The 21,696-nt window shown below is 53.2% G+C and overlaps 11 protein-coding genes across 11 annotated transcripts; 5 read left to right on the top strand and 6 right to left on the bottom strand.

Moving 5' to 3' along the window:
* Window positions 1-410: 410 nt before the first annotated feature.
* Window positions 411-1,922, bottom strand: DSM5745_09966 (Zn(II)2Cys6 transcription factor; the record flags this gene model as incomplete). Its single annotated transcript, XM_026751982.1, has 4 exons — window positions 411-732; window positions 777-1,097; window positions 1,145-1,759; window positions 1,807-1,922. The coding sequence occupies 4 exons, from the start codon at window positions 1,920-1,922 to the stop codon at window positions 411-413; spliced, it is 1,374 nt and encodes a 457-aa protein (XP_026599714.1).
* A 1,736-nt stretch (window positions 1,923-3,658) lies between these two features.
* Window positions 3,659-5,100, top strand: DSM5745_09965 (uncharacterized protein; the record flags this gene model as incomplete). The annotated part of the gene is made up of 3 exons (XM_026751981.1): window positions 3,659-4,258; window positions 4,308-4,925; window positions 4,972-5,100. 3 exons carry the CDS (start codon window positions 3,659-3,661, stop codon window positions 5,098-5,100), a joined length of 1,347 nt encoding a protein of 448 aa, XP_026599713.1.
* A 66-nt stretch (window positions 5,101-5,166) lies between these two features.
* Window positions 5,167-6,351, bottom strand: DSM5745_09964 (NADH:flavin oxidoreductase/NADH oxidase; the record flags this gene model as incomplete). Its single annotated transcript, XM_026751980.1, has 1 exon — window positions 5,167-6,351. The coding sequence occupies one exon, from the start codon at window positions 6,349-6,351 to the stop codon at window positions 5,167-5,169; it is 1,185 nt and encodes a 394-aa protein (XP_026599712.1).
* Window positions 6,352-6,568: 217 nt separating this feature from the next.
* Window positions 6,569-8,645, top strand: DSM5745_09963 (Zn(II)2Cys6 transcription factor; the record flags this gene model as incomplete). Its single annotated transcript, XM_026751979.1, has 4 exons — window positions 6,569-6,609; window positions 6,656-6,784; window positions 6,832-7,930; window positions 7,986-8,645. The coding sequence occupies 4 exons, from the start codon at window positions 6,569-6,571 to the stop codon at window positions 8,643-8,645; spliced, it is 1,929 nt and encodes a 642-aa protein (XP_026599711.1).
* Window positions 8,646-9,919: 1,274 nt separating this feature from the next.
* On the top strand, window positions 9,920-12,074 carry DSM5745_09962 (glycoside hydrolase family 71 protein; the record flags this gene model as incomplete). The annotated part of the gene is made up of 5 exons (XM_026751978.1): window positions 9,920-10,045; window positions 10,092-10,617; window positions 10,664-10,889; window positions 10,935-11,392; window positions 11,449-12,074. The coding sequence occupies 5 exons, from the start codon at window positions 9,920-9,922 to the stop codon at window positions 12,072-12,074; spliced, it is 1,962 nt and encodes a 653-aa protein (XP_026599710.1).
* Window positions 12,075-13,503: 1,429 nt separating this feature from the next.
* On the bottom strand, window positions 13,504-14,133 carry DSM5745_09961 (uncharacterized protein; the record flags this gene model as incomplete). The annotated part of the gene is made up of 1 exon (XM_026751977.1): window positions 13,504-14,133. One exon carries the CDS (start codon window positions 14,131-14,133, stop codon window positions 13,504-13,506), a length of 630 nt encoding a protein of 209 aa, XP_026599709.1.
* A 1,325-nt stretch (window positions 14,134-15,458) lies between these two features.
* On the bottom strand, window positions 15,459-16,178 carry DSM5745_09960 (uncharacterized protein; the record flags this gene model as incomplete). Its single annotated transcript, XM_026751976.1, has 1 exon — window positions 15,459-16,178. One exon carries the CDS (start codon window positions 16,176-16,178, stop codon window positions 15,459-15,461), a length of 720 nt encoding a protein of 239 aa, XP_026599708.1.
* Window positions 16,179-16,791: 613 nt separating this feature from the next.
* On the top strand, window positions 16,792-17,249 carry DSM5745_09959 (uncharacterized protein; the record flags this gene model as incomplete). Its single annotated transcript, XM_026751975.1, has 2 exons — window positions 16,792-16,817; window positions 16,931-17,249. 2 exons carry the CDS (start codon window positions 16,792-16,794, stop codon window positions 17,247-17,249), a joined length of 345 nt encoding a protein of 114 aa, XP_026599707.1.
* Window positions 17,250-17,646: 397 nt separating this feature from the next.
* On the bottom strand, window positions 17,647-18,198 carry DSM5745_09958 (uncharacterized protein; the record flags this gene model as incomplete). The annotated part of the gene is made up of 3 exons (XM_026751974.1): window positions 17,647-17,672; window positions 17,762-17,922; window positions 17,981-18,198. The coding sequence occupies 3 exons, from the start codon at window positions 18,196-18,198 to the stop codon at window positions 17,647-17,649; spliced, it is 405 nt and encodes a 134-aa protein (XP_026599706.1).
* A 656-nt stretch (window positions 18,199-18,854) lies between these two features.
* On the bottom strand, window positions 18,855-19,916 carry DSM5745_09957 (uncharacterized protein; the record flags this gene model as incomplete). The annotated part of the gene is made up of 3 exons (XM_026751973.1): window positions 18,855-19,166; window positions 19,219-19,555; window positions 19,621-19,916. 3 exons carry the CDS (start codon window positions 19,914-19,916, stop codon window positions 18,855-18,857), a joined length of 945 nt encoding a protein of 314 aa, XP_026599705.1.
* Window positions 19,917-20,610: 694 nt separating this feature from the next.
* Window positions 20,611-21,360, top strand: DSM5745_09956 (uncharacterized protein; the record flags this gene model as incomplete). The annotated part of the gene is made up of 3 exons (XM_026751972.1): window positions 20,611-20,651; window positions 20,810-21,302; window positions 21,325-21,360. 3 exons carry the CDS (start codon window positions 20,611-20,613, stop codon window positions 21,358-21,360), a joined length of 570 nt encoding a protein of 189 aa, XP_026599704.1.
* Between the last annotated feature and the right edge of the window lie 336 nt (window positions 21,361-21,696).

Here is a 21,696-nt window from a genome sequence, read left to right as displayed (position 1 = left end):
AAGTTCCGAACATCTTCATGGGGGCAAGAAATCTGGAGCAATGAACATTGATTGCCAGGCTTAATCGGAGGGTGTTTTGAGCAGAGTGTCATGGCTGAAACGTCGACAAGGAAAACCAACATTACCGTAATGGGGAGATATATATTGTCGCGAGTCAGTTGCCGGGACGGCAGGACTACGGCCGTTCCTCGGACTCAACAGAATCGAAACTCGTCGAGACTCGAGACTGATTTCAGCTAGAGCAAGCAAAGGTGGAGTTCACAGTGAACATTGTCTATACATTAATCTAAAAATATGATGCTATTGTCGCTGGAGGTATGCAACGGCTTCCACGTGACCCATGCAAGCTTTGCGGCGTGCAGCCTCGTACGTCATGTGATTGGTGCCTGAATTTACAGGCAGCCATGACGTCACTCCCAGCGGCGGCGCAACAGATCGCGCGAGAGCTGCAGCCGCTTCTCCGCCTCCCACAGCCACGACCCCGGCGACAACGGCTGGCAGTGATCGTGGATATACTTCAGTGCCGCCCGAACTAGGTATGCATAGGTCGGCGGATACGCGTCCATCCGGTCGGGAGAGAGTTGCTGACGCGCTGTTGCGATGTCGCTAACGATCTTGGTCACCGTGTCGAGGGCGGCACGTGAGTTGAGATACGCCTCCTTCGGACAATCGATCTCGCCCGATGGCGCTTTCGCCCGGTCTAGAACTTGCCGATGCAGGAGAAACAGTCCACTGTTTGCTTGTTAGCGGATTCTCTTGCGGGGAGCACAACCTACCGAATGGCAATCGAGATGCCGCCGCAATAAACACCGCTCGCCATCGGGAACCGTTGCATCGTCATCGTGAGAAACACTTGAATCGACTTGTCCAGATCGTCTAGGTGCCTCTGCTTGGTACTTGACTCTGGAGCTTTCAGCACCTCGAGTAGTTCGTCCAGCAGATAGGTGGCGCGCATTGCCTGGCGGAATCCGTCCTGATAAACGTTCGACGGCGTAGACAGCACGCTTTCACTTTCCCGGCAGCTAAACGCATTGACTTCTTTCGGCATCATTGACAGCAGAGGTTGGTTGACTAAACTGACATCGCAAAGTGCGATTCTATTGTGTGTCAGCAGCCGGTCAACCGATAGCCGCTGTCAACTCACCTTTCGCACATGCAGATCCCCCACCAGGTGCTGCCGTCTTCTTCATCCGGATACACGTCGTTATTCATGCTGGGAAGTGATGTTGGTTGCTTCAAGCCTGCCGCATACGCCATGCGGGCACAAACACCCATGGACACAAACCCCAGATCTCGATCCCCGCGCGCATACTCATAGACCGCTATCAAGATTCCGGCTTGAATCAGGTTTAGGGACGGCCGACCTATTGTTTGCGCCTGACTGAACAGTAATTTGGTCGCAAGATACAGGGTCGAACTATCGACGTGCCGGCCGTCTTGTCTGTCGGGATCTGGATCGTATGTGAGCATGCACATACTCAGCAAAAGAACGGAGAAGTCTGCCCGCGGATCGGAGCCAAAGGAGAGAAGGTGTGCATGGAAGCGCTGCCGCGAGATGATTGGCAGATACCAGTGAATGCTCTGGAAGTACCGTACGCTGATTTCGTCCAGGTACTGCTGCCCCGTGAAGCTGATGATGCGCTGAACCTCACGGCACACTGTCGTCTCCACTGTCGAAGAGGTTTCTGACAAGGAGGGCCTCGGGACCAAGTCTAAACCAAGAAAACGTTGCTCCTGGTACTGGCATTGCAGGCCTTTCCTGGCCGGGGTAAGCGACCGACAGGGATGTTGCAGCAGGAGACGTACTCAGCGCAGTAGCCACAGCAGGGCAAGGCCTTGTCGCATCGCTTCTTGCGGGTTCGGCAGGTGGAACAAACTTTGGGGGCGAAAGGAGGACTGCCGGATCGGCTCGGGGCGGCCATTGTACCTGTGGAGTTACAGGGGCCGTATGTGCGCCAGAGCCTTTGTCAGGATATTATTGTGTGCATCCGGAATTTCGGAGTCTGCAAGTGAGGGATCTGCCGTCAGCCGGGTGGGCCTCCAGGCGCTGTTCCCTAACCAAACTCGGCATGGTCCCTGCTCGTTAACGGTATCGTGGCGGCCGCCAGCCCGACCCATCCGCCGTTGATTATCAGGCTCGCTTCGACCTAACGATCTACAATAACTAATATATCCCAGCGATAGAGACAGTCTGCCACCATCAGTCACCAAGATCGACCCATTCGCAGTTCCGAGACCGACGCCGGGGTGGAAGCGCACTGCAAGACCAATTGTTCCAGAGTTTGCTATGACCAGGTTGACGTAGCCCACTTTTGTCGTGATCCGGTCGATATTAGACTGCAGGTCGTCTTGTGACGTGATATCGCATTGGTAAGGATCAAGCTGGGATCCTCTTCAACTGCTTTCTGGAGCATCTCTAGACGACAGCTGAGGATGTAGACCTTGCTTGCACCATTGTGTGCAAGGGCTCGAGCCATCATAGGCCGATGCCTAAACATCATTAGCACTGCAAACACCACGAGCGACCAGCTTATATCACTCACCAATAGATCGAATTAGCATCGTAGAGAAGACATCTCGCCGACACTTATACCTCGTCGAAGTATATCGCATTGTTTGTCAACCGGGACAGGACAAGCGGCGGCCGACAGCCCGACAGCGCCCGGCATCAAACTCTGCAACAAAGCTGACGTGAGATTTTTAAACAGACTGGGCCCTTGGTCCTAGATTGCTTATTCTCGCAGGGTTTAACGCCGTTGGCTCGGGACCCTGGGTCACGAACCCACCGAGGTGGGCTCAGCAATCCCCCAAGGGCCAAAGACCCCACGGGTCTCGGACCAGTGTCGAACTCCGCGTACCCCCATTGTCTCCCATCACACTAGGGTTGACATTCCTGCTCGTGCATTGAAGCTGTAGTTTGCTAGTGATTGGACTTCCTGACTCAATTTTCCTATCACAATCCCTGTCTACGTCACAGTGCTTCAGTTCCTTCGGCAGCCGAGAGCCCTGCAGGATCTGAATAACGAGCACCTAGAGTTAAGGCTGTTCCTGACTTAACGAATGGGAGGTACTAGTAGAGCATATCCTTCTGTCTTCTGGTATTGACAGGTCCGGGGCATACAGTTGATTGACATATGGAAGAGTGCCAGTGCATTCCTTACCATATTTCCCCTCATTGCCGGATGTGGCAGTAGAGTCATTAGGCACAACGCTGTACGTCTGAAGGCGTAAAAATATTGCTTGTCACTAGGCGCAGGGATAACAGCAATCAGGCTAAATCAAGCGCTCAGCCCGAGGGTAAATGCAGCCCCGCATAATTCGTTCCTGCAGGGTTCTACCCAGGCAGAGGAGTTCCTGGTAAGAGCAATGCTTCTATTGGCGGACTAATTCCTCAAGATATATTACCCACGTTGTGATCTTCTTCAAATGTATTCCCGCTGCAGCTGCAGGTGGATTTCTGTCTCTCATTGACGGAACAAATATGCAACAAGAGAGCTCCCAAGACCATGTTTAACCTGATTACCCCAGTTTAGCATAGATACGGGAGTATCAGAAAGGCATCAGGCAACTCAGCCGGAATCATTATGGTATAAAAAGAGACGCTGGTCCATGGCAGGCGCAATTGACTGACCAGGTCTCACCTAGTAATATCCAAGCCATGATTATCAAAGACTCCATTGGGTACTTCCTGGGCCTCCTGCTCACTGTGAGCCCAGCCCTGACTGTGGCTCAGCCGGGACGTCCCAGCTTTCCCAAGCGTCCCAACATTCAGCCGAACCCTATCCAGCCATACAAGGCAATCCCCCTCCAGTCGCAGCGCAACCCTCACAAGGTCTGCTATGTCAAGCCCGGCAACAAGGGCGACGATGCCGGTAGGATTCGCGATGCGCTGCGAAAGTGCAACAACGGGGGAACTGTTGTCCTCGATCAGGAATACACCATCTGCACCCCCCTCGACCTACGCTTCCTGAAGCATGTCGATATCGCCCTGACCGGTAAAGTCGAGTTCTGCACCGAGATAGAATTCTGGCAACAGAATCTGTTCGAGTTCCACTTCCAGGATGCCTCTTCCTGGTGGGTTTGGGGCGGCGAAGACGTCCATCTCTATGGCGCTGACACCGGTGTCATTCATGGCAACGGACAGTCGTGGTATGACGCTTATGCTGCAAACGGAACCCTCAGGCGTCCTCTCTTGTTTATTGCAGATGGATGGCACGGGGGTTCCATCACCGGTCTGAAGCTGCGGCAGTCGCCCAACGTGAGTACCATAACCCCAACAATTTGCACAACCAGATCTGACAGAACAGTGGCACAACTTCATTGCCAACAGCTCCGACCTCCTAATCTCAGATATCGACATCTTCTCGCGCTCGTCCTCCTCCGCCTGGGCCTCAAACCTCGACGGCTGGGACACATTCCGGTCAGACAACATCGTCATCCAGAACTCGGTCATCAACCACGACGACGACTGCGTCTCGTTCAAGCCAAACAGCACCAACATCATCGTCCAGGGCTTACAATGCAACGGCTCGCACGGCATCTCCGTCGGATCGCTAGGAAACTACCCATACCAGTACGACATCGTATCGGATCTCTACATCTACAACAACACCATGGCCAACACGACCACCGCCGCCCGTCTGAAGGTCTGGCCCGGTGCCGAGGCCGTCAAGAGAGGGAACCCGCCCTGGGTTGGCGGCGGGGGGCAAGGCTACGTGCGCAATGTGACGTACGACACCATGATCAACGACAACAACAACCTCGCTATCCAGATCGATCAGTGCTACGGGGCGATCAATGCGAGCGAGTGTCTGGACCACCCGTCGCAGGTGATTCTGACCGATGTGCTGTTCAAGAATATTTGGGGCACGGCGAATGGTGCGGATGATCCTGTTGCTGGTCAGCTTATTTGCGGGTCGGAGGATGTGAGATACCCTGTCGTGTGTGATGTGAAGATGCTAATGGCTGCAGTCCTGTGACAACATTCGCGCCGAGAATGTCACCTTGACGAATCCGAGTGGTGAGCCGCCGCAGTGGGAGTGCAGATACCAGGATGAGGAGCTGTTGGATCTTGGGGGTGTTGGTTGTATTCCTGCCTGATTACGCAGGTTGACGAAAAAGATGTGATTGTATATTTGCAGTATCTTGCTAGGACTCTATTTTGCCTCATTTCCTCCTTCTCCCGCCTCCAAGCGCCCATCCGTACTGACTCGACATCTTGACCTTCACCCCCAGCTCTTCTGCAAACTGGTAGACTAGACCGGGGTTCTTCTGGAACCAACGACCGCACATAACGACATCAAGACCCTGCTGCAGGAATCCCTCTGCCATTTCACCAGTCCGGATACCTCCAACAGCAGACACCAGCATGGCATCTCCGACAGCTTCCTTGATCCTCAAAGCAAACGGCGCCTGGTATCCATCACCAGACTTGATGCTTGTAGACTGCTTGGGATGAATGCCGCCCGAGCTGACATCCAGGAAATCAACACCACGCCCGGCAAGAATAGGAGCAAGCCTGCACGAGTCCGCCACAGTCCAGCTCTGCGGAAACTCATCGGTCAAGTCGTCGAACCAATCTGTGGCACTGATCCGAACGAACAAGGGCATTTCTGCTGGGATTGCTGCCCGGACCGCGTCTGTGATTTCAAGAAGTAGCCGCACCCTGTTCTCAAAGGCCCCTCCATACTGGTCTGTCCGCTTGTTGCTGATCGGGCTCAGAAACTGGTGAATGAGATACCCATGCGCCGCATGGATCTCGACGATGTCAAATCCAGCCCTGACCGATCGTAGTGCCGCATCGACAAACGCCTTCTTGAGATCGTGGATCTGCTCAATCGTCATAGCCTTAGGCCGAGGATAGACATCGTTGAAAGGGACTCCAGAAGGAGCGTAGACCTCATCCGGCCACCCCGCATCCTCCTCTTGCGCAGTCGCATTCTTGTCCAGGAACGGCGCCATGGTACTCGCCTTGCGCCCAGCATGACTGAGCTGGATACCGATCAGTTGGCTCTGACTGTGCACAAAGTCCGCTATCCGCTTCAGGCCGGTGATCTGTCCATCTTCCCAGATTCCAATGTCGTGGGGCGTGATGCGGCCCTCTTTCTGCACGGCCGTGGACTCGATGATTGAGAGGCCAGGGCCGCGTTGGATGATACCACCAAGATGAATGAGGTGCCAGTCTGTCGTGTAGCCATTTTCGCCTGACCACTGGCAGAGAGGGGCGAGGAAGAGGCGATTCTGCACTATAAGGCCGCGGATTTTGAGGGGAGTAAACAGCTTTGGGAGAGAGGTGGATTCCAGGGCTGTTCCGGCGGGAGGGCTCTGCGCGGGGGTAAAATATGATGCCATGTTGATGAAATGGATGGTGAGATTGATTCTGATTTCAACGTAGTCCTGAGTTGATATAGTTCTTCTGTCGGCGAGTCGCGACCATTACGCCGGTGTCGGCCTCGGCAAATTGAGACTTGGCCGAGATCGGACTCGGCGAAAAGCCGCCAAAGGCCGAGCCAGCGAGACTTGTGTGGCGTCAACTCTCTCAAACTCGCCGTCTTCATTACTCGTCGCCATGTCAGGCACATCTCGTCCTCGCATTTCAAAGACCGTCGCGTAAGCTGTCCGTCTGCTAGCTAGTCAGACCTCGCTAATTGCCCAGGTGTCGCCGATGCCACTCGCGCAAGGTCAAATGCTCGGGCGGCAACCCCTGCGATGGGTGTCGCCAGGCCGCCAAAGACGACGAATGCGAGTATCCCCGCAAGAATCGTCTCATCAAAGTCAGCGAGCAGTGAGTCCGTCGCAATTTCTGCCTGCATCACACTGATCCATCGTCAGGTACATCGCAGATCTCATTTCCGAGAACAAGCGACTGCGAGGAAGCGCACAGCCCCCGAGCGAAGAGACAGTCAATGCGCCCGTCCTGGCTGAAGCTCCCTGGTTTGTCAACGCCGATGCCCTCCACACGCCCATCCTCGTTGCTGAAGCCTCCGACTCGGCCTTTGCCTCGAGATTCCGGCAGGCCTTGTCTCATTCGTCTCATTCTCACCATGGCCATCTCCCTCGCGTCAACTTCCCCACCGATGAGCAGCTGCTCGCCTTGTCAGAGGCTGAGTACCCATGGCCCTCGCCGGCTCGTGCGCGGCTTCTTGTTCAGACTGCTGTAAATGGTCTCGGTCGCTGCTACCATGTCGTACGGCGTAGTTCGACTTTCCACGACCTTGAGAATAACTCACTCGATTCGTTGAACAGGAGTAAACTCTGGGCGTTGTTCGCGATTGGCGAGATGTATACGACTAGAAACCCAAGCCCAGATAAAGGCTTTCCCGGCATCCGGTACTTCTGCAAAGCGAACAACATCCTGCGCATTGTGAGCGAGAGGCCGAGCGTCGAAATGGTGGAAGTCCAACTGCTCCTGTCAGTTTACTCGCTGTACCTCAACCGACGGCATGCCGCATATAGCCTCGCTGGCTCTGCGGTTCGACTGGCGGTCATCATGGGCCTGCATCTCAACATCCCCGAGTCCCAATTGACCGACGCCGGGGAGAGAGAGCATCGAAACCGGCTGTTCTGGACGGCATACACCTTCGATCGCATGTGGGCGGCAAAGCTCGGATACCCCTGTGCCATCCAAGATGATCAGATCCAAGTCAGTCTTCCCACGAGTCCTCCTGGTTCAGGCGATCATGGGGCATTGGACTTTCCCGACCGAGCATACTTTATCGCAAGGATAGGACTTGCCCGAATATCCGGCAAGATTATCTCCTCGATATACGGCAAAAGTGCTCAAGAACTCTCGCTGTCTCATCGTGTTCAAGAGGCGTTCGGGGATCTTCGACGCTGGCTGCAAGAACTGCCACCTGCTCTGCAAACTCCTGCTCGATGCGAGGGCGATTGGGACCCCAAGGCACGGTCTCTTCATCTTCTATTCAATCAGGTACGTCAACGTTGCCTGAAAAAAAAGGGGGCTTTTGATATACTTACCCCACCAGCTTGCCATCCTCGCTACGCGCCCGATCCTCCTTCACGTTCTCCGCGTCCATATCGAAGCCCGAGATCAGCAGAGCACCAAAGAAACGAACGTACCCGCCTCCGCCACTGCTCTATCCGAGACATGCGTTCGCTGCGCACGACACTCTTGCAGTCTACTAGTTGACAGCTGGACAAACGGGTCTTTCATGGTGTTTGATTTCTTCTACACCCAGTATCTCTTCTCGGCCGCCACGATCCTAGCCATTTCCAGTTTACTCCCCGGTAAAGAGCGGCAGAGCGATGAGGAGCAATTCGAAGTAGCGGTCAGCTTCCTCTCCCAATTGCGGGATAGCGGCAACTATGCCGCGGCGGAATTTTACAAGCATATCGAAGCCGTCACCGAGCTTCTGGTCCTCACCAAAGCCCGCCTGTGCGATGCAGGAAATGGAAATGCCGCAACGCCACACGACTCCGCGTACGGCTCAGCCATGGACACGGGGCCCACCGAGCTGCCATCCATCTCGAGCGAGATGAGCGCTGGAACGGCGCTCTTCGATCCCCTCTTGCAGGAGCTTCTGGAACAGCCAACTCTGGACCTCGAATTCATCGATTCTTCTATGTACCTCGATGAGCAGCAGGGATTCTACTGGCCGAGCCTGACTGACGGTGATGTCGCTTGAGTGTATCTCTCGAAAACGACGGTAACCGAACAAGGTACCAGGTAGCCATGGCCCGATAGTGTCCTCATACCCCGTCGAGTGCGTATCCTCCGCCCACCACCGAGTGGTCTGCGTGACAAGACCCACCAAAAGCAATGTCCTTTCGGCTCACCGAGCTTCCATTCAATGCGGAACTTGCTTCCAACAAGCCAGCCGTGTTTACTATGTTATGACAGACAGAACCCTGGTCCATTCTCTATTTCCCCGAGCGGTTGACGACAGCCATTCATAAGAGCCTCAATATATTGCATGAACGAGCGACCGACCCGTTCACGAACACCGGTGTTGGCCCGTCTGGGGGATTATCAAGACTTGTAAGCTTATTGCAAGCATTTCAAGGTTATGCCGAGTATGCTATTGGGTGAACCTGCCTGCTCTCTTTCTTCTTGTATACTACGATTTGCCCTTGGCCTACTCTGCTTTGTTGTGTCCACGCATTGTAGACCTTGCCAGATCGATTTCAACGCCCCTCCATGCTGTGTTGATTAACTCGGATAGAGACCTCGGCTCCGTGCCTTGACACCACTTTGCTTTTCAGCGAAGGAGCGCACCCCGGTCTCCAGATCATCCCCCGCTCGAGACAATCAGCCGACCCCCATGCGTGCCTACAGTGTTGCATTCGAAAGGTTCGTGTGACATGAGCCGGAATCCGGGGTATCTCTCCACGATCTCAAGGTGCGAAAGGAAATTACACGTTGGGGTCGTTGCTCCTCAACGGCAGCTTCGAAGGATTCGCTTAATTTCGTCCAAACTTTCGCTCAAAATGCTTTGATTACCAGGAAGCTTGGGCCTGTCTCATTGACGAACCACATGACATGGCCCTTGCAGACGCTGGTCCCCGATCATAGTGCGGAGAGCTATAGGGCTGATCCCTGACCCTATCACGCACCGCTGTCCAGGTCCCGTTAGTGAGTGCCTGCGCTCATTCAACGCGGAGAGATCTAACTGTTCCTGGCCTTGGCCATGTGCGGTATGACACCCCTGAGGAGGTCGCAGCCGGTGTAACGGTGGGATAACACTCGATCTATAGCGAAGTCTGAAGCGAACAATGAGCGATGTGACAAGGGGTGGAAACGACAACCAATGATTCAGCTCTTTCAACGTTCTTTGTTGTCGATCGACGTCAAACGGGTTTGACCGTCAGAGTAGACAAAGCGAGAATATATAAACCGTCGAGACCCGCTGCATACAAAGCGAACAACAACACTGATGATCAACGAGACCAACTCACCAAGATGAGACTCACCACAATCCTCTCCATCCTGGGGGCTCTCCCCCAGTTGATCCTTGCTGCTCCAGGTGCAGTCGCCAACCAGGCCAGGCAGTCCTCCTCGGACCGTCTTGTCTTTGCTCACTTTATGGTACTTTCCCTTCCTTCATGGCTCAGCGATCGACTGACACGAGCAGATTGGGATTACCAGCAATCGCAACTCAGCGGCTGACTACAACGATGACATGAAACGTGCCAAATCTCTCGGGATCGACGCCTACGCACTCAACATCGGCGTCGACCCCTATACCGAACGGCAACTGGACCTTGCTTATGAGTCTGCCGCCAACAATGATATGAAGGTATTCATATCCTTCGATTTCAATTGGTACAGCACCGGCCAAGGCACCCAGGTCGGTCAGATGATCGCCAAGTATGCAAGCCGCCCAGCCCAGCTCTTTGTCGATGGCAAGGCTTTCGTCTCCTCATTCGCGGGTGACGGCCTTGACATCAAGGCCATGCGCCAGGCCGCTGGACGGGAGATCTATTGGGGTCCCAATTATCACCCCGAGTACGGCACCAACCTGGACGGCGTCGATGGTTTGCTTAACTGGATGGCCTGGCCCAACGACGGCAACAACAAGGCGCCCCGCCCTGGAGCTTCGATCTCTGTCGAGCAAGGCGATGAGATGTATATCAAGACTGGAAAGGACTACATTGCTCGTGAGTGTTCCTGAAGAAAACGGTCGTGCTTGACTGACCCTGGCAGCTGTTTCTCCCTGGTTCTTCACCCACTTTGGCCCCGAGGTCCCGTACAGCAAGAACTGGGTCTTTCCCGGAGACCTGTTGTGGTATGAGCGCTGGCAGCATGTGCTGACTATGAAACCCCGCTTCATCGAAATTGTTACCTGGAATGACTACGGCGAGTCGCACTATATTGGCCCACTGAGCTCTCCACACACCGATGACGGCGCATCCAAGTGGTGCAATGACATGTAAGCCCTCCTTACCTCACCTACACAAAAATACTAATTACCTAGGCCACACGACGGCTGGATGGACATGTCCAAGCCATGGATCGCCGCCTACAAGGACGGCGCTGAGTCGGTCGACAGCTACATCACCGAGGATCTGCTCGTGTACTGGTACCGCCCAGCCCCTCGCGACGTCAATTGCGACTCCACAGATACCTGCATGGTGCCCGCCAACAACGGCAGTGGAAACTACTTCAACGGCCGCCCCAATGGCTGGGAGACGATGGAAGACGCAGTCTTCGTTGTCACGACCCTGACTGAGCCCGCCACCGTGACTGTCAACTCTGGAGGCAATGTCGAGGTCTTCGATGCTCCGGCCGGCGCCAGCGCTTTCAAGGTTCCTATGGGCGTGGGATCGCAGGCTTTCTCGCTCAGTCGCAATGGGCAGGTCTTCCAGTCAGATATCAGTCTGCTGCCTATTATCAATGGCTGCCCTTGTGGGCTGTACAATTTCAATCCTTACGGTGAGTTCTTTAATTCTGTCTTTTTCGAAGTATTAGGCTAATCCAGCATCTCTCAGTCGGATCTCTGCCCCCAGCTCCCACTATCGACTCTCTCCAGTCCGCCGGCCTGAACAGTCTTACTCAAGGTCTGCACGTCCAAACCTGCGCGCCGACACCGTCGCTCGGAAAGGTGGTCCCGACAGCGCCCCCAGGCTGGGGATCCGCCCCCACAACCACTCGGACCTCCACGCGGACCTCATCCACAGCCGGCACAACCGGCACCACCACCCGGACAACCATAACAAGCACCCGCACCACAACCAGCATCACCAGCACGCGGACCTCAACATCCACCAGCACAACCAGCCGAACAAGCACAACCAGCACGCGCACAAGCACCAGCACCAGCACCAGCACCCGCACAAGCACGACAACAACAACCCAACCCACCGGCACCACCTGCGTCGCCGGCACCGGACCCGGCAACTACGTGGGCCTGTGCAGCTTCTGCTGCAACTACGGGTACTGTCCGCCGGGCCCATGCACCTGCACAAGGACTGGCGCGCCTGTGCCGACTCCCCCGACGACCGGTGTGAGGGGTGTGCCGCTGCCGTGGCTGGAGAACTATAACTCGTATCTGGGACTGTGCAGCTTCGCTTGTGACCATGGGTACTGTCCGAATACGGCTTGCATGGTTGCTTAGGTTATCCTTTCTTTCCCCGTTACCTTTCACTTCTACCTTCCATGTTTGGTTTTTCATGTTGAGAGTATGAGTAGGAGATGGAGATGGACATAGGTAGTTTGTATTTTCGCTTCGTCCCTGAGAGCTCGGGTTCACACCCATTAGTCTTTTCTTCGTTTTGCTTGGACATATGTTCGTTATTCTATCGCAGCTCATTTGCTTTGCACTTACTTCGATGCCTGAAAATTGGATTACGCTCGCGCGTGCTTTTGCCTTAATGACCTAAGCGTATAACTCTTTTGAAGTCCTTTTTCAGGTAGAAAAACATCAACCGAGATTGCAACTGAATCCACAGCGCGAAAACTAGCTTTAGCTCACTCACTTACATTAGTATCCCCATTATTTGCCAACACAATTAGATTATACCTAACCCCTATATCAATATAAAACCATTATATTCTTAATGATTTCTAGGTATACAGCCGCCCCTCACGAAATGGCTATATTATGTTTCAACTAGGCAAGCTCCTGGTAAAACTATTTGCAGAACAGGAGCCTTACGCTTGTATACAAACCTGTATTCAGCATTATTAACATGGCATGGCCTGGTCCCATGAGTGCCCGGTTTGCAAGAATCGGACTGCGGAAGCCGAAGCGAAGGCCAGTGTCTGCTTTGCATAAGTATACACGCATGCGGCCGGGGCTATATTCAACACGCCTTGTTCGGGAGTTATTCTTCGCATGTAGTCCGGCATTTCCAGCGGACGAGGGGCTGTTGGTTCCATGCCACTGGCGCCCAGGCTTAGCATCGGCTCCAGGAAAGAAATCCTGTCGGCCCACGGGCTGCAGAGATGACGTCCACTCGCCCTGGCTGGGTCCGACGTTGATACGGTTTGGTATAACGAACGCCCTTTCCCCCTAGTCTGGGTGTCTCAGCCCCAGCAGGAGGCCGGTTGAGTATTCCTATTCAGGCTGCATGAGTCGAAGTCGATGCTTATGGGACAACAAACGAACCGAAGGAAGGGGACCCGGTTTGGTCAGTGCATATTCCACCACACTGTACTCTACGAACGGAAAGATCAAGAGCAATGTAGATTCAATGGATCTGGTCTTATTCAACTAGCTACAGTACATCTTCAATTTGCTAGCTAAGTACAGGGATATCAGACTGCTAACCGGACCATACCAAGTATGGATAAACCATCGTATGGACATTGAATAAAAAAGGAAAACAGGAAAAGGACTCCTCGCATTTTGGATTTGTTTAGATAAAGACGCAGGGATCGCGAGGCTCACGGTGCTCTTGATGAGTGGCATCCCTCAAAGGTGAAGGTGTGTGGTGCCCAGGTTGATCACGGTCCAGAGACAGGCACAGTAGCAGCTCGAGCTTGAATCATATTTGCGCTACCGGGCTCAGATTGAACGCGGCGTTCGACGCTGTCCTCCTGGTCTAAGCCTGGGAGGAGTAAAAGGGGAGAGAATCATAGCAAGGGGGTTGTTCGCGGCCACCGGCGCTGGCACTGTGGTTCTGAGTCTCACGCGCATGCTCCAGTTCAACTCCAAATCCCATTTCGAGATCACGCTTACGCATAAGCTCGCGGAAACGCCGACGCTCCGCGATCCGCTCAATCTGCTCTTCAAAGTGCTCGTTGAAGTTAGAGGTGTAGGGCATGTAGTATCGGGACTGCTGGGAGAAGGAGGTGCTAGTGCGATCCTCGCGAAGAAGACGCTGGGGCTCAGTACGAGGCTGAACAGTGACAAGGGCAGGCGCAGGCGCAGATGCAGGAGTCACGCGATGGAGCTCAAAGACCCCGTTCTCCCGCTCAACAGCAGCGCGGCGTTCAGCCTCGGCGCGCCTCTCGCGCCTTCGATTCCATCTATCCCGTATCGCATCCCCGACGCCGAAGCACGGATGGTATTCTTTGTACCAGCAGATGGAGAAGCCGAGGATGAGCAGGATAAGCGGGAGGAGGGTCAAGAAGATTTCGATGGCCAGGATTTTGTTTGAGACGTTGTGCGGCGCCGGGTCAGGGAAAACCGTTACTGGTGGGGGGCCAATAATGGCAACAGCAGCTGGCATTGCGAGGGCTTTGGAGGGTATTCGAGAACGTATGGTAGAGCCTGGGTTTCAATGGTCAGTGTCGGAGCCGCAGGGTGGATGGTATATGCCGGCAGGGAGACTCGACAATGGAGGTGTGACGTACGGCAAGATTTCTGGTCACGCTTTTAGGCTTTCAAAGATGAAGCAAGGCCTGATAAATGGAAATCGAGCGTTTGCTGTGGGAGTAACTGTGGGTTTGCTGTCTTTGTATCGTCAAAGCAGGAAGTGTGGTTATTTCGATTTGGTAGGAATCAGAGTTGGGAGGGAAGTCGATGGAAGGTTGAGAAGAGAATGAGAATGAGAATGAGTTGGCAGGAGAAGAGGTGTTTTTATATCAGGTTGCTTGAAGTTCTGGAGTCGTCCTCTCTCATCATTCACCTTCACCTGGATACTTGCAGTGAATGAATACTTCACTCCAGTATAGAGAAAGTAGCCAGGCAACCAGGCCACCAGGCAACACCAGGTAAGAGCCAGAACTTCAAACGAGAATGGAGAAATCTCGGTAGACTCATCGAATGAACGTCTAGCTGCCTGGAGACCGCCACAGTCTACGCAAATGGGCTGATAGCAACAATAACAGAGTACTTCACTCACAAACACAAGAATCGGTACCAGAGCTTGCATGACACTATGCCAAAGGGGATCCCCCAAGCCACGGAATCATCGTCAGTTTCCACCTCTCTAACATGTCCACCTACACCCCTGCTCCGGGTTTTTCCGTGCACAGGACTCGCATCTGAGGGTTTACTCGAGAGGGACTTGCTCTTCTAAGGACCTGCGTGTTTCAAGAAGGCGGCGATATCCAGGGCTATTTCTGGGCATTCCCATCATAGGACACGCCTGGTCCGTATAGCAAACCTTGTTTCTTAACATTGTAGATGGCTTTCTCAGTGTCGATGGAGGCGTATGCACACTGCGCTCATGTGAGGTTTCAATATTTACCCTCTAGTCTTGCTCACTTAACTACATACCATTAGAGTAGGGGTTGAAAACAACAGTCCGGGGTATTGTCTGTCTAGGTAGGTAGCTGCGGTTCATTGGTATGACACTTAAAGGCATGAAGGACGGTGCTAGGAGCCTCGGCATGGTTCGTACGTCTCTTCATAGTGTCTACTTGTTGGACAACATGATCAAGTAAGATGGATATGTTCTTATTCAATAGAGGACATCTTGCTAGCTAAGTACAGGAACCCCTGCCAGTACAAACCGTAGTAGTCCATCATAGCATAGCATTGTCCACAACATGCACAAAAAGAAAAGCGTTCGTATCAAAGATACCAGTAGGTGAAGGAAAAGCATTCATATCAAAAATAAAAGTTAGTCCAAGCGGTAGACCAACGACGGTTCCCAGCGATATCCTCAGAAGAAGCTCGACGGAGCCCATCCCCAGTCTGGCCACACTGTCCAGATGCCGTGGCATTCGCTGCTTGGGTTGCAGAGGCACGTTCAGTAACATCCAGCGAACCGGGACGAGGACCTGCATTTGCCTCTCCACCCTGAGAATGAGTCAAAGAGCGCGTACGGGAGCCCCGGTAAGAAGGGGGATGCTCATAACGAGGAAGCGTTTCGTCACTTCCGCTTCTAGTTCCACTTCCACGCTCACGCTGAAGCCCGCCTTGCTGCGGACGTTCACCGTTCAAGCCAGCCTGGTCCTCAGAGCGGTCATAGAAGTCATAGGGTGTGCCCCATCCCCAGAGCCAGGTCCTACTGTCTCTACGCTCCTGAACGTAGAAAGAGCCCGGACGCTCAGGGCGCGGACGGAGACGAGGGCGAGCGAGGTCGTGGAGTTCGAAGGCGTCGTTTTCGAGGTCTGGGTCAGCTGCGCGGCGACGGGGGATGGGGCGGGTGAAGTTCTCGGCGGCTTCAGCAAGTCCAGCGCTATCTCTTCTGAAGAAAGCGGCAATGATTCTGCATCCGCCTCGGTTGAGGAAGCTAATGAGGAAGCAGCAGACGAGGAACAGGCTGAAGACGACGGTGAGGCTGATGGTTATGCCGATGGCGACGTCGCTGTTGGCTGACCCCATGTTTGGCAAGTAGGTACAGTGGCTCTGGGGGTGTTTGACAGTAGAGAAGCAGAGAGAGCCTGTGATTTAGACAATGGTCAGATGTGAACTCAAGTCTGGCCGGCAGAGGCTTGACAATGGAGGTCTGGCTTACAAGACAGACGTTAGACCACGAGCTGAAAAGAGGACTTGTTGGGTTTCCGATATCCAAGCTCCAAGCAAGCGCAGAGAACGAGAAACAAGTCTTTGTTGACGAAGTTGTGGGGTTTGTTGTGTGTATGGAGCACGAAGAGGAATATCTCAGACGAGGCAAGAAGAACGAAGCTCAACTGAAGCTTCGAAGGTGGATGGGATCCAAAGGAGTGGAAGAAGATGAGGAGAGAAAGAGAATAGAATATGTATGGCAAAAGAAGAGAGTATATATAACTGCCTGGTATAAGGTCAGGGGGGTCTTCTCATTCACCGAGGGTGAGGTGAATGCTGCACTCCAGGACATTAGAAAGTCGCCAGTCAGCAAACAGTGTGGCAACAGATCGAAGTTATGGAGTGTAAATCCTTGCAGAAAAGTACTGATAGAGCAAGTGAATAGCCCTGGCCATACCTACGGCCGCTCTACGCGACAGAAGAAGTATCTATGCAATGGGATGAGAATGACGAAAGGTATGATTTAAACAAGCTCTCTAGAAACAAAACCAAGAGAAACAGAGTACAGGCCCTGGCTCGCTGACTTCAAATCCTCCCAACATTGCATAGAATCTGTGTGTAATCATTAGCTACCTTGCTTCAACACATGTATACCAACAACATACCAACCTCGCAGCCCACCCATTACCCCGACCTCAATGTCGCGACCAACGCCAACGAGGTCCGTCTATCACATCGCCCTCAAGTCCGCCCGCGACTGCTCGGAGTGCTCAAGAAATGAATAGCATTCTGCAGACGACGCTCACGCGCAAGGACCGACAATGCAACATAGAGGTTCAGGATCGCGCCAAGCAAGGCCAAGATGGTCGTGAGGAGGTTGGCCTTGTAGAAGGCGATTTCGTCTTCGCGGGAGAAGCAGTATCGGGGGTGGCCGGTTGCGGTGCTTGATAGTCCTAGCCAGCGCATGAACATGGTGGTGGTGGACGGGCAGGAGGTACGCGGGGAAGCAACAATATGGCTAGGAATTTGGATGTTCGGGCGTGGTATACTGGATACGATGGGAGGATGAAGGGAAGAAAAATATTTCTGAGGGAGTCGGGGTTTTTAAGGGGTGCTGAGGCTACAGGGGTGCTCCGTTTGCCTACAAACGGACTATGGGAATCTACCCCGCTACCCCTTTGACTACGGTACAGTAAAGTTAAGATTGAACGGAGACAAAGGACGAGATCCATTGAGTTTAGACTCCTAGCTACATGAGAGAGAAGCGTGCAATTGCAATGGATCTGGCAAGTCGCGCTGCCAATTGATACCTATTTGGTCCGCTCCGTGTCCGCCTGCCGCTGGGTTACTTCTGCGAGGCCTTGGGTTGCACTGGTAAAGGTTAGCCATGGTACCAAGTCCAGATGTTGATATGGAGGGCTGGATTCCTCTTGCCAGTGATTCATCGGAAGGCAACATACCTCTCGTAAGCGAAGAAAAGTAGAAAAGGAAAAAGACATGGGGTAGCGAAGCCGGACTCCCGAACCGCTCGCCGCTATGTAGTTGTATCACCATCCACAATGCGTGAGCATCCCCATCCGCAGCCATCGAACACTCCATGGATTGACGGTACGGACGCCGTCTAGTCAAGATCAAGGAAGACAGACTAGGCCCAGTAGTAAACGCGCTCGCGAACGTACTCAGCGCACAGCGCAGAAAGGCCGAGGAGGAAATTGAAAGCAGCGTAGCAAAAGAAAAGCATCACCCAGAAGTCCCTGTCGGCGATGAGGGCCATTTGTTTCTCAGGGCTGAGGACGCACTGGTACGTTTGCTGGGTGGCCGGCTCCGAGCGCGTGAGGTTGTCGGCGACGGCGACGGCGATGAATTCGGGGATTGACATTGACGGGATGGGAGACATGGTTCCTTGCGTTGGGATATGTTTGTGATGGTATGTAGGTAGATGAGGTTGATGGATGGAATGTTGTCCGATAAGTGGAGGTAGACGGTCTTCAGAGGAGCAAAATATCTGGATGGAGGTTGAAGATGGAGAGATGAGTTGTTGAAGAAGATACTTCTCTCGAGATCCCAGGGGGTTTATATACCCGGGCAGCTGAAGTCCGTTTGCATTCACTGGGAGGCGTTTGCTGAGCCACAGCAGGCTTCATTCACTTGAAGTGTTCAAACCAAGCAAGTGAATAAAGTTCTCATTCACTTGAAGTGTTCAAACCAAACAAGTGAATAAACCTGATTGACGATCAACTATGCATGACTTACAAAGAATGCTGCCAAAGTATTCAGCAAACCACGCAGGGGCTCGCCGGTGTAGGGACTGCTGTTGGAATCAATGAGAATAAGCCCCGTCTGCACCGAGCATGACGTTTGTACGGTTAATGTCGTTGCGGACGAGTTCGAGTAAGTGGAGGAGATTAGTGGCGCAAGGATCCCTCTAGACCTCGCGCTGCCTACAAAGGCAGCCTTGCAGACGTTGAGGGTTGACTGCTTTGAGTAGACACAGCGAGACTCGACCATGATTCTCACTGTGGCCATAGTGGATTGCGAGGACTGCCGTGACGGCTATAGCAGCCGCCTCATCTTATGTGGGCTGCCGCTTCCTCCCTCGCGTCGTCGTTTGGCGCTGAGTTTATCTGATGAAGCGGTGCAGCTCGTTCTACTGAAGCATGAAGGAGCCACCAGCTCCGCGGCCAGGCGGTCAGGAAAGGTGTTGTAAGGCTTGATAGGAAGTTTCCTTCGCATGATCACAGGCCACTTGATATGTCTCGTGGCAGATTTTGGCCGGGCGAGCGCCCCGAGCAGCTCGGAGGTGATTTCAGCATCATACAAATAGACAGAATCGTGGTCTCTCATGCTGGTAACGAGAAGACGCGACTGTAAACAGATAAGCTAGATGTCAGAGGAGTCAGACGAAGAGGAGACATACGGTGTAGGTTGTTGGGTTCGGCAGGTCCAGCTTGCGCTCTTGGAGTTGTGCTAGAGCCAGCAAGACGCAAGCAAAGTATGGATCTTCAGTCCATTCCGTTGGAGTGACTTGGGCCACTCGCTTTTCACAGATTTCTGCGCCAATCCGATTGAGACGGCCACGCGGGTCTGGACAAGGCTGGAATAATCTCGTGCGTCCTCCTTTGACATGCCCGTAAGGTAGATGGCCCACCAACAGGGGTCCGTCGACATGCTTGTCAGGCTGCCCATGGCGATAGAACACAGTGCAGTGTGGCCGATGGACTGGGATACCCGTAAAGAAGAAGTCGGGCCCTTTGCTGCCCAGTTGGAATGTTCCTAGTCAGCCAGAGTACCGCCGGACCGACGAGATCTTTGTTCTTACCCATATTTAGCGAAGGCACGTCCCTTGCCTACCAGGATATCGACTAGGCGGCGATGTTTCGCAGCGGGTATGGGTGTCCTCGCAAAGAGTTCAGCATCACTTTTCACAGCGGGTATGGGTGTTGTCGCAGAGAGTTCAGCATCACTTGGTGGTTTGGCGTTCTCTTCTGTCTTGGTGTTATCCTGAGTGGATTGTATGGGGTGGTCCACCATCTCCACAAATTGGCCTCCTACGAGGTTGAAATGGTGGGAGGTCCATAGGAGCGGGTTCACAAAGAGTTCGCGACAGCTCTGCATGAGATTACAGATCAACATGAGGCTGGACTGCACCACATACAGGGAGATGTCGGGGTGTTGGTTTGTTTTCCTTTTGAGACTAAGGCGTTCACCGCCTATACTGCCGGCACTATTCTACACCGCCGGCCCTAACTGTATTTTATGTACGAGTACTGTAATCTTCCGGGATCATTACTGTATGGTATGGTAATGGCTGCAGCCAATGAGATTCCGCTGCATTAGTGTCAGTTGGAGTATAAGGATCAAGGACAGGCCTATAGGAGGGTTGAGGTATGCTGACAATGTATGTATGCTTGGATAGTCGGGCGCGAGTTGGGTAGCAAAATATAAATATATGCACCTCTGGAGTACTTTGAGGAAAAGATACCCAGTATTTCTTCTTTCCAGCTCCGTTGTTGAGAATTGAGGCAAGAACGACTCATATCATGTGTTTTGCCTACGGGCGCTATTTAGTTTGTCGCTCAGCGACTTCTTCCTTTATGAATTCTACGCATCTTTTATCAGAGTATCCAACACCATATTGATCGTTTCATTGTTTATGGTGTATGAGTATAGCGTCTTATCGCTAGTTTGGTTCCTTCATCGTGACAGATGGCGCAAAACCCCTACTTCAGCAGTGTCACCTCCGCAGCAGCCTTTCAAGCTCGCTTTGAAGATGAACAGGGGACAACGTTTTCAAAATTACCCAACCTCAATGCAAGCTCCTGCGGCCGGTCTCATCTGCTTGCCTGCCGCGTAGTACGACGAGACGCCCAGTCCAATCTGCTTCCAATGCTATCATCAAGCATAAAACACACAGATCTGCAATCAACGCATCCAAACGAGATCAAGGCATTCTTAAGAGGCCCTGATAAATCGCTCATGGCGCAGAGCGAGCTATCTCTGGTGCGCAGCTCGGACTGTGGTATGTCTTTGGGTCAGGTTTGGGCGGCAATGGCGATGTTCAAAGGACACCGGCGTAGACGAGCCATATTGGATGGCGAAGAGGAAAGCGAGATGGACGACGACACCGATGCTGTGCAACCCAAGCGCCGCAAGTACACTGCCTTCAACGAGTCCTTTGTGGACTCTAGTACGATGCAAGTCGGTTCGAGCAGCCCGCCGTACGGATCCTCCCGGGAATCATCCCTCTCCTCGGTGGGCTACGTTGACCTGAATTCCCATATCTCGGAACTGATACCGGAAGATGATACATTGCGGCTCGCGACGTGTGCCATTCGACATATCCTCTATTTCTCATCGGCTCAGGCCCCCGAGTCCTCGGTCGTTGTTGAGCTTCGAGATGCCAGAACTAGGATTGCGGCTACTACGGGTGACGAAAAGCAGATCGTAGCTGTTGACGACGGTGGGCTCTGTCTGCGGCAGAGGAAGCGAGATATGGGCTTCGTGCTTACAGACAATCACGTAGCGATTCTGGAGGCAAAGAGACGATTTCAATGTCTAGACAATGGCAGACCAATTATCTCGGACAGCTGCTTTGCACAGATGACTTGTGAAGCACTCGCAGCCAGGCTGTCTAATCAGGCCCGAAATGGAAACCAAAGGTACAATCTTCACCCAATCCACAGAGTTCTCCTGCCAGATATTGACTGACGTCCCATGCAGCATCATCATTATCAATGCTATACAGCACTATGTATGCTTCCTCCAGTTTGATATTAGCGATGAGTATATAGAAGACTTGGAGAACAGTACGCCTGCGGAGTTCTTGTATGTGAGCTCGACGCCTTGGTTTGATCTATGGCATCGGAGCGGAAGGGGGGGCGTTTTGTCCAATATC

Source organism: Aspergillus mulundensis (genome assembly GCF_003369625.1).
Source record: "Aspergillus mulundensis strain DSM 5745 chromosome Unknown scaffold_13, whole genome shotgun sequence".
Classification (NCBI taxonomy): Eukaryota; Fungi; Ascomycota; class Eurotiomycetes; order Eurotiales; family Aspergillaceae; genus Aspergillus; species Aspergillus mulundensis.
The sequence above is the reverse complement of the archived record's forward strand: the minus strand, read 5'-3'. Positions and strand labels throughout refer to the sequence as shown.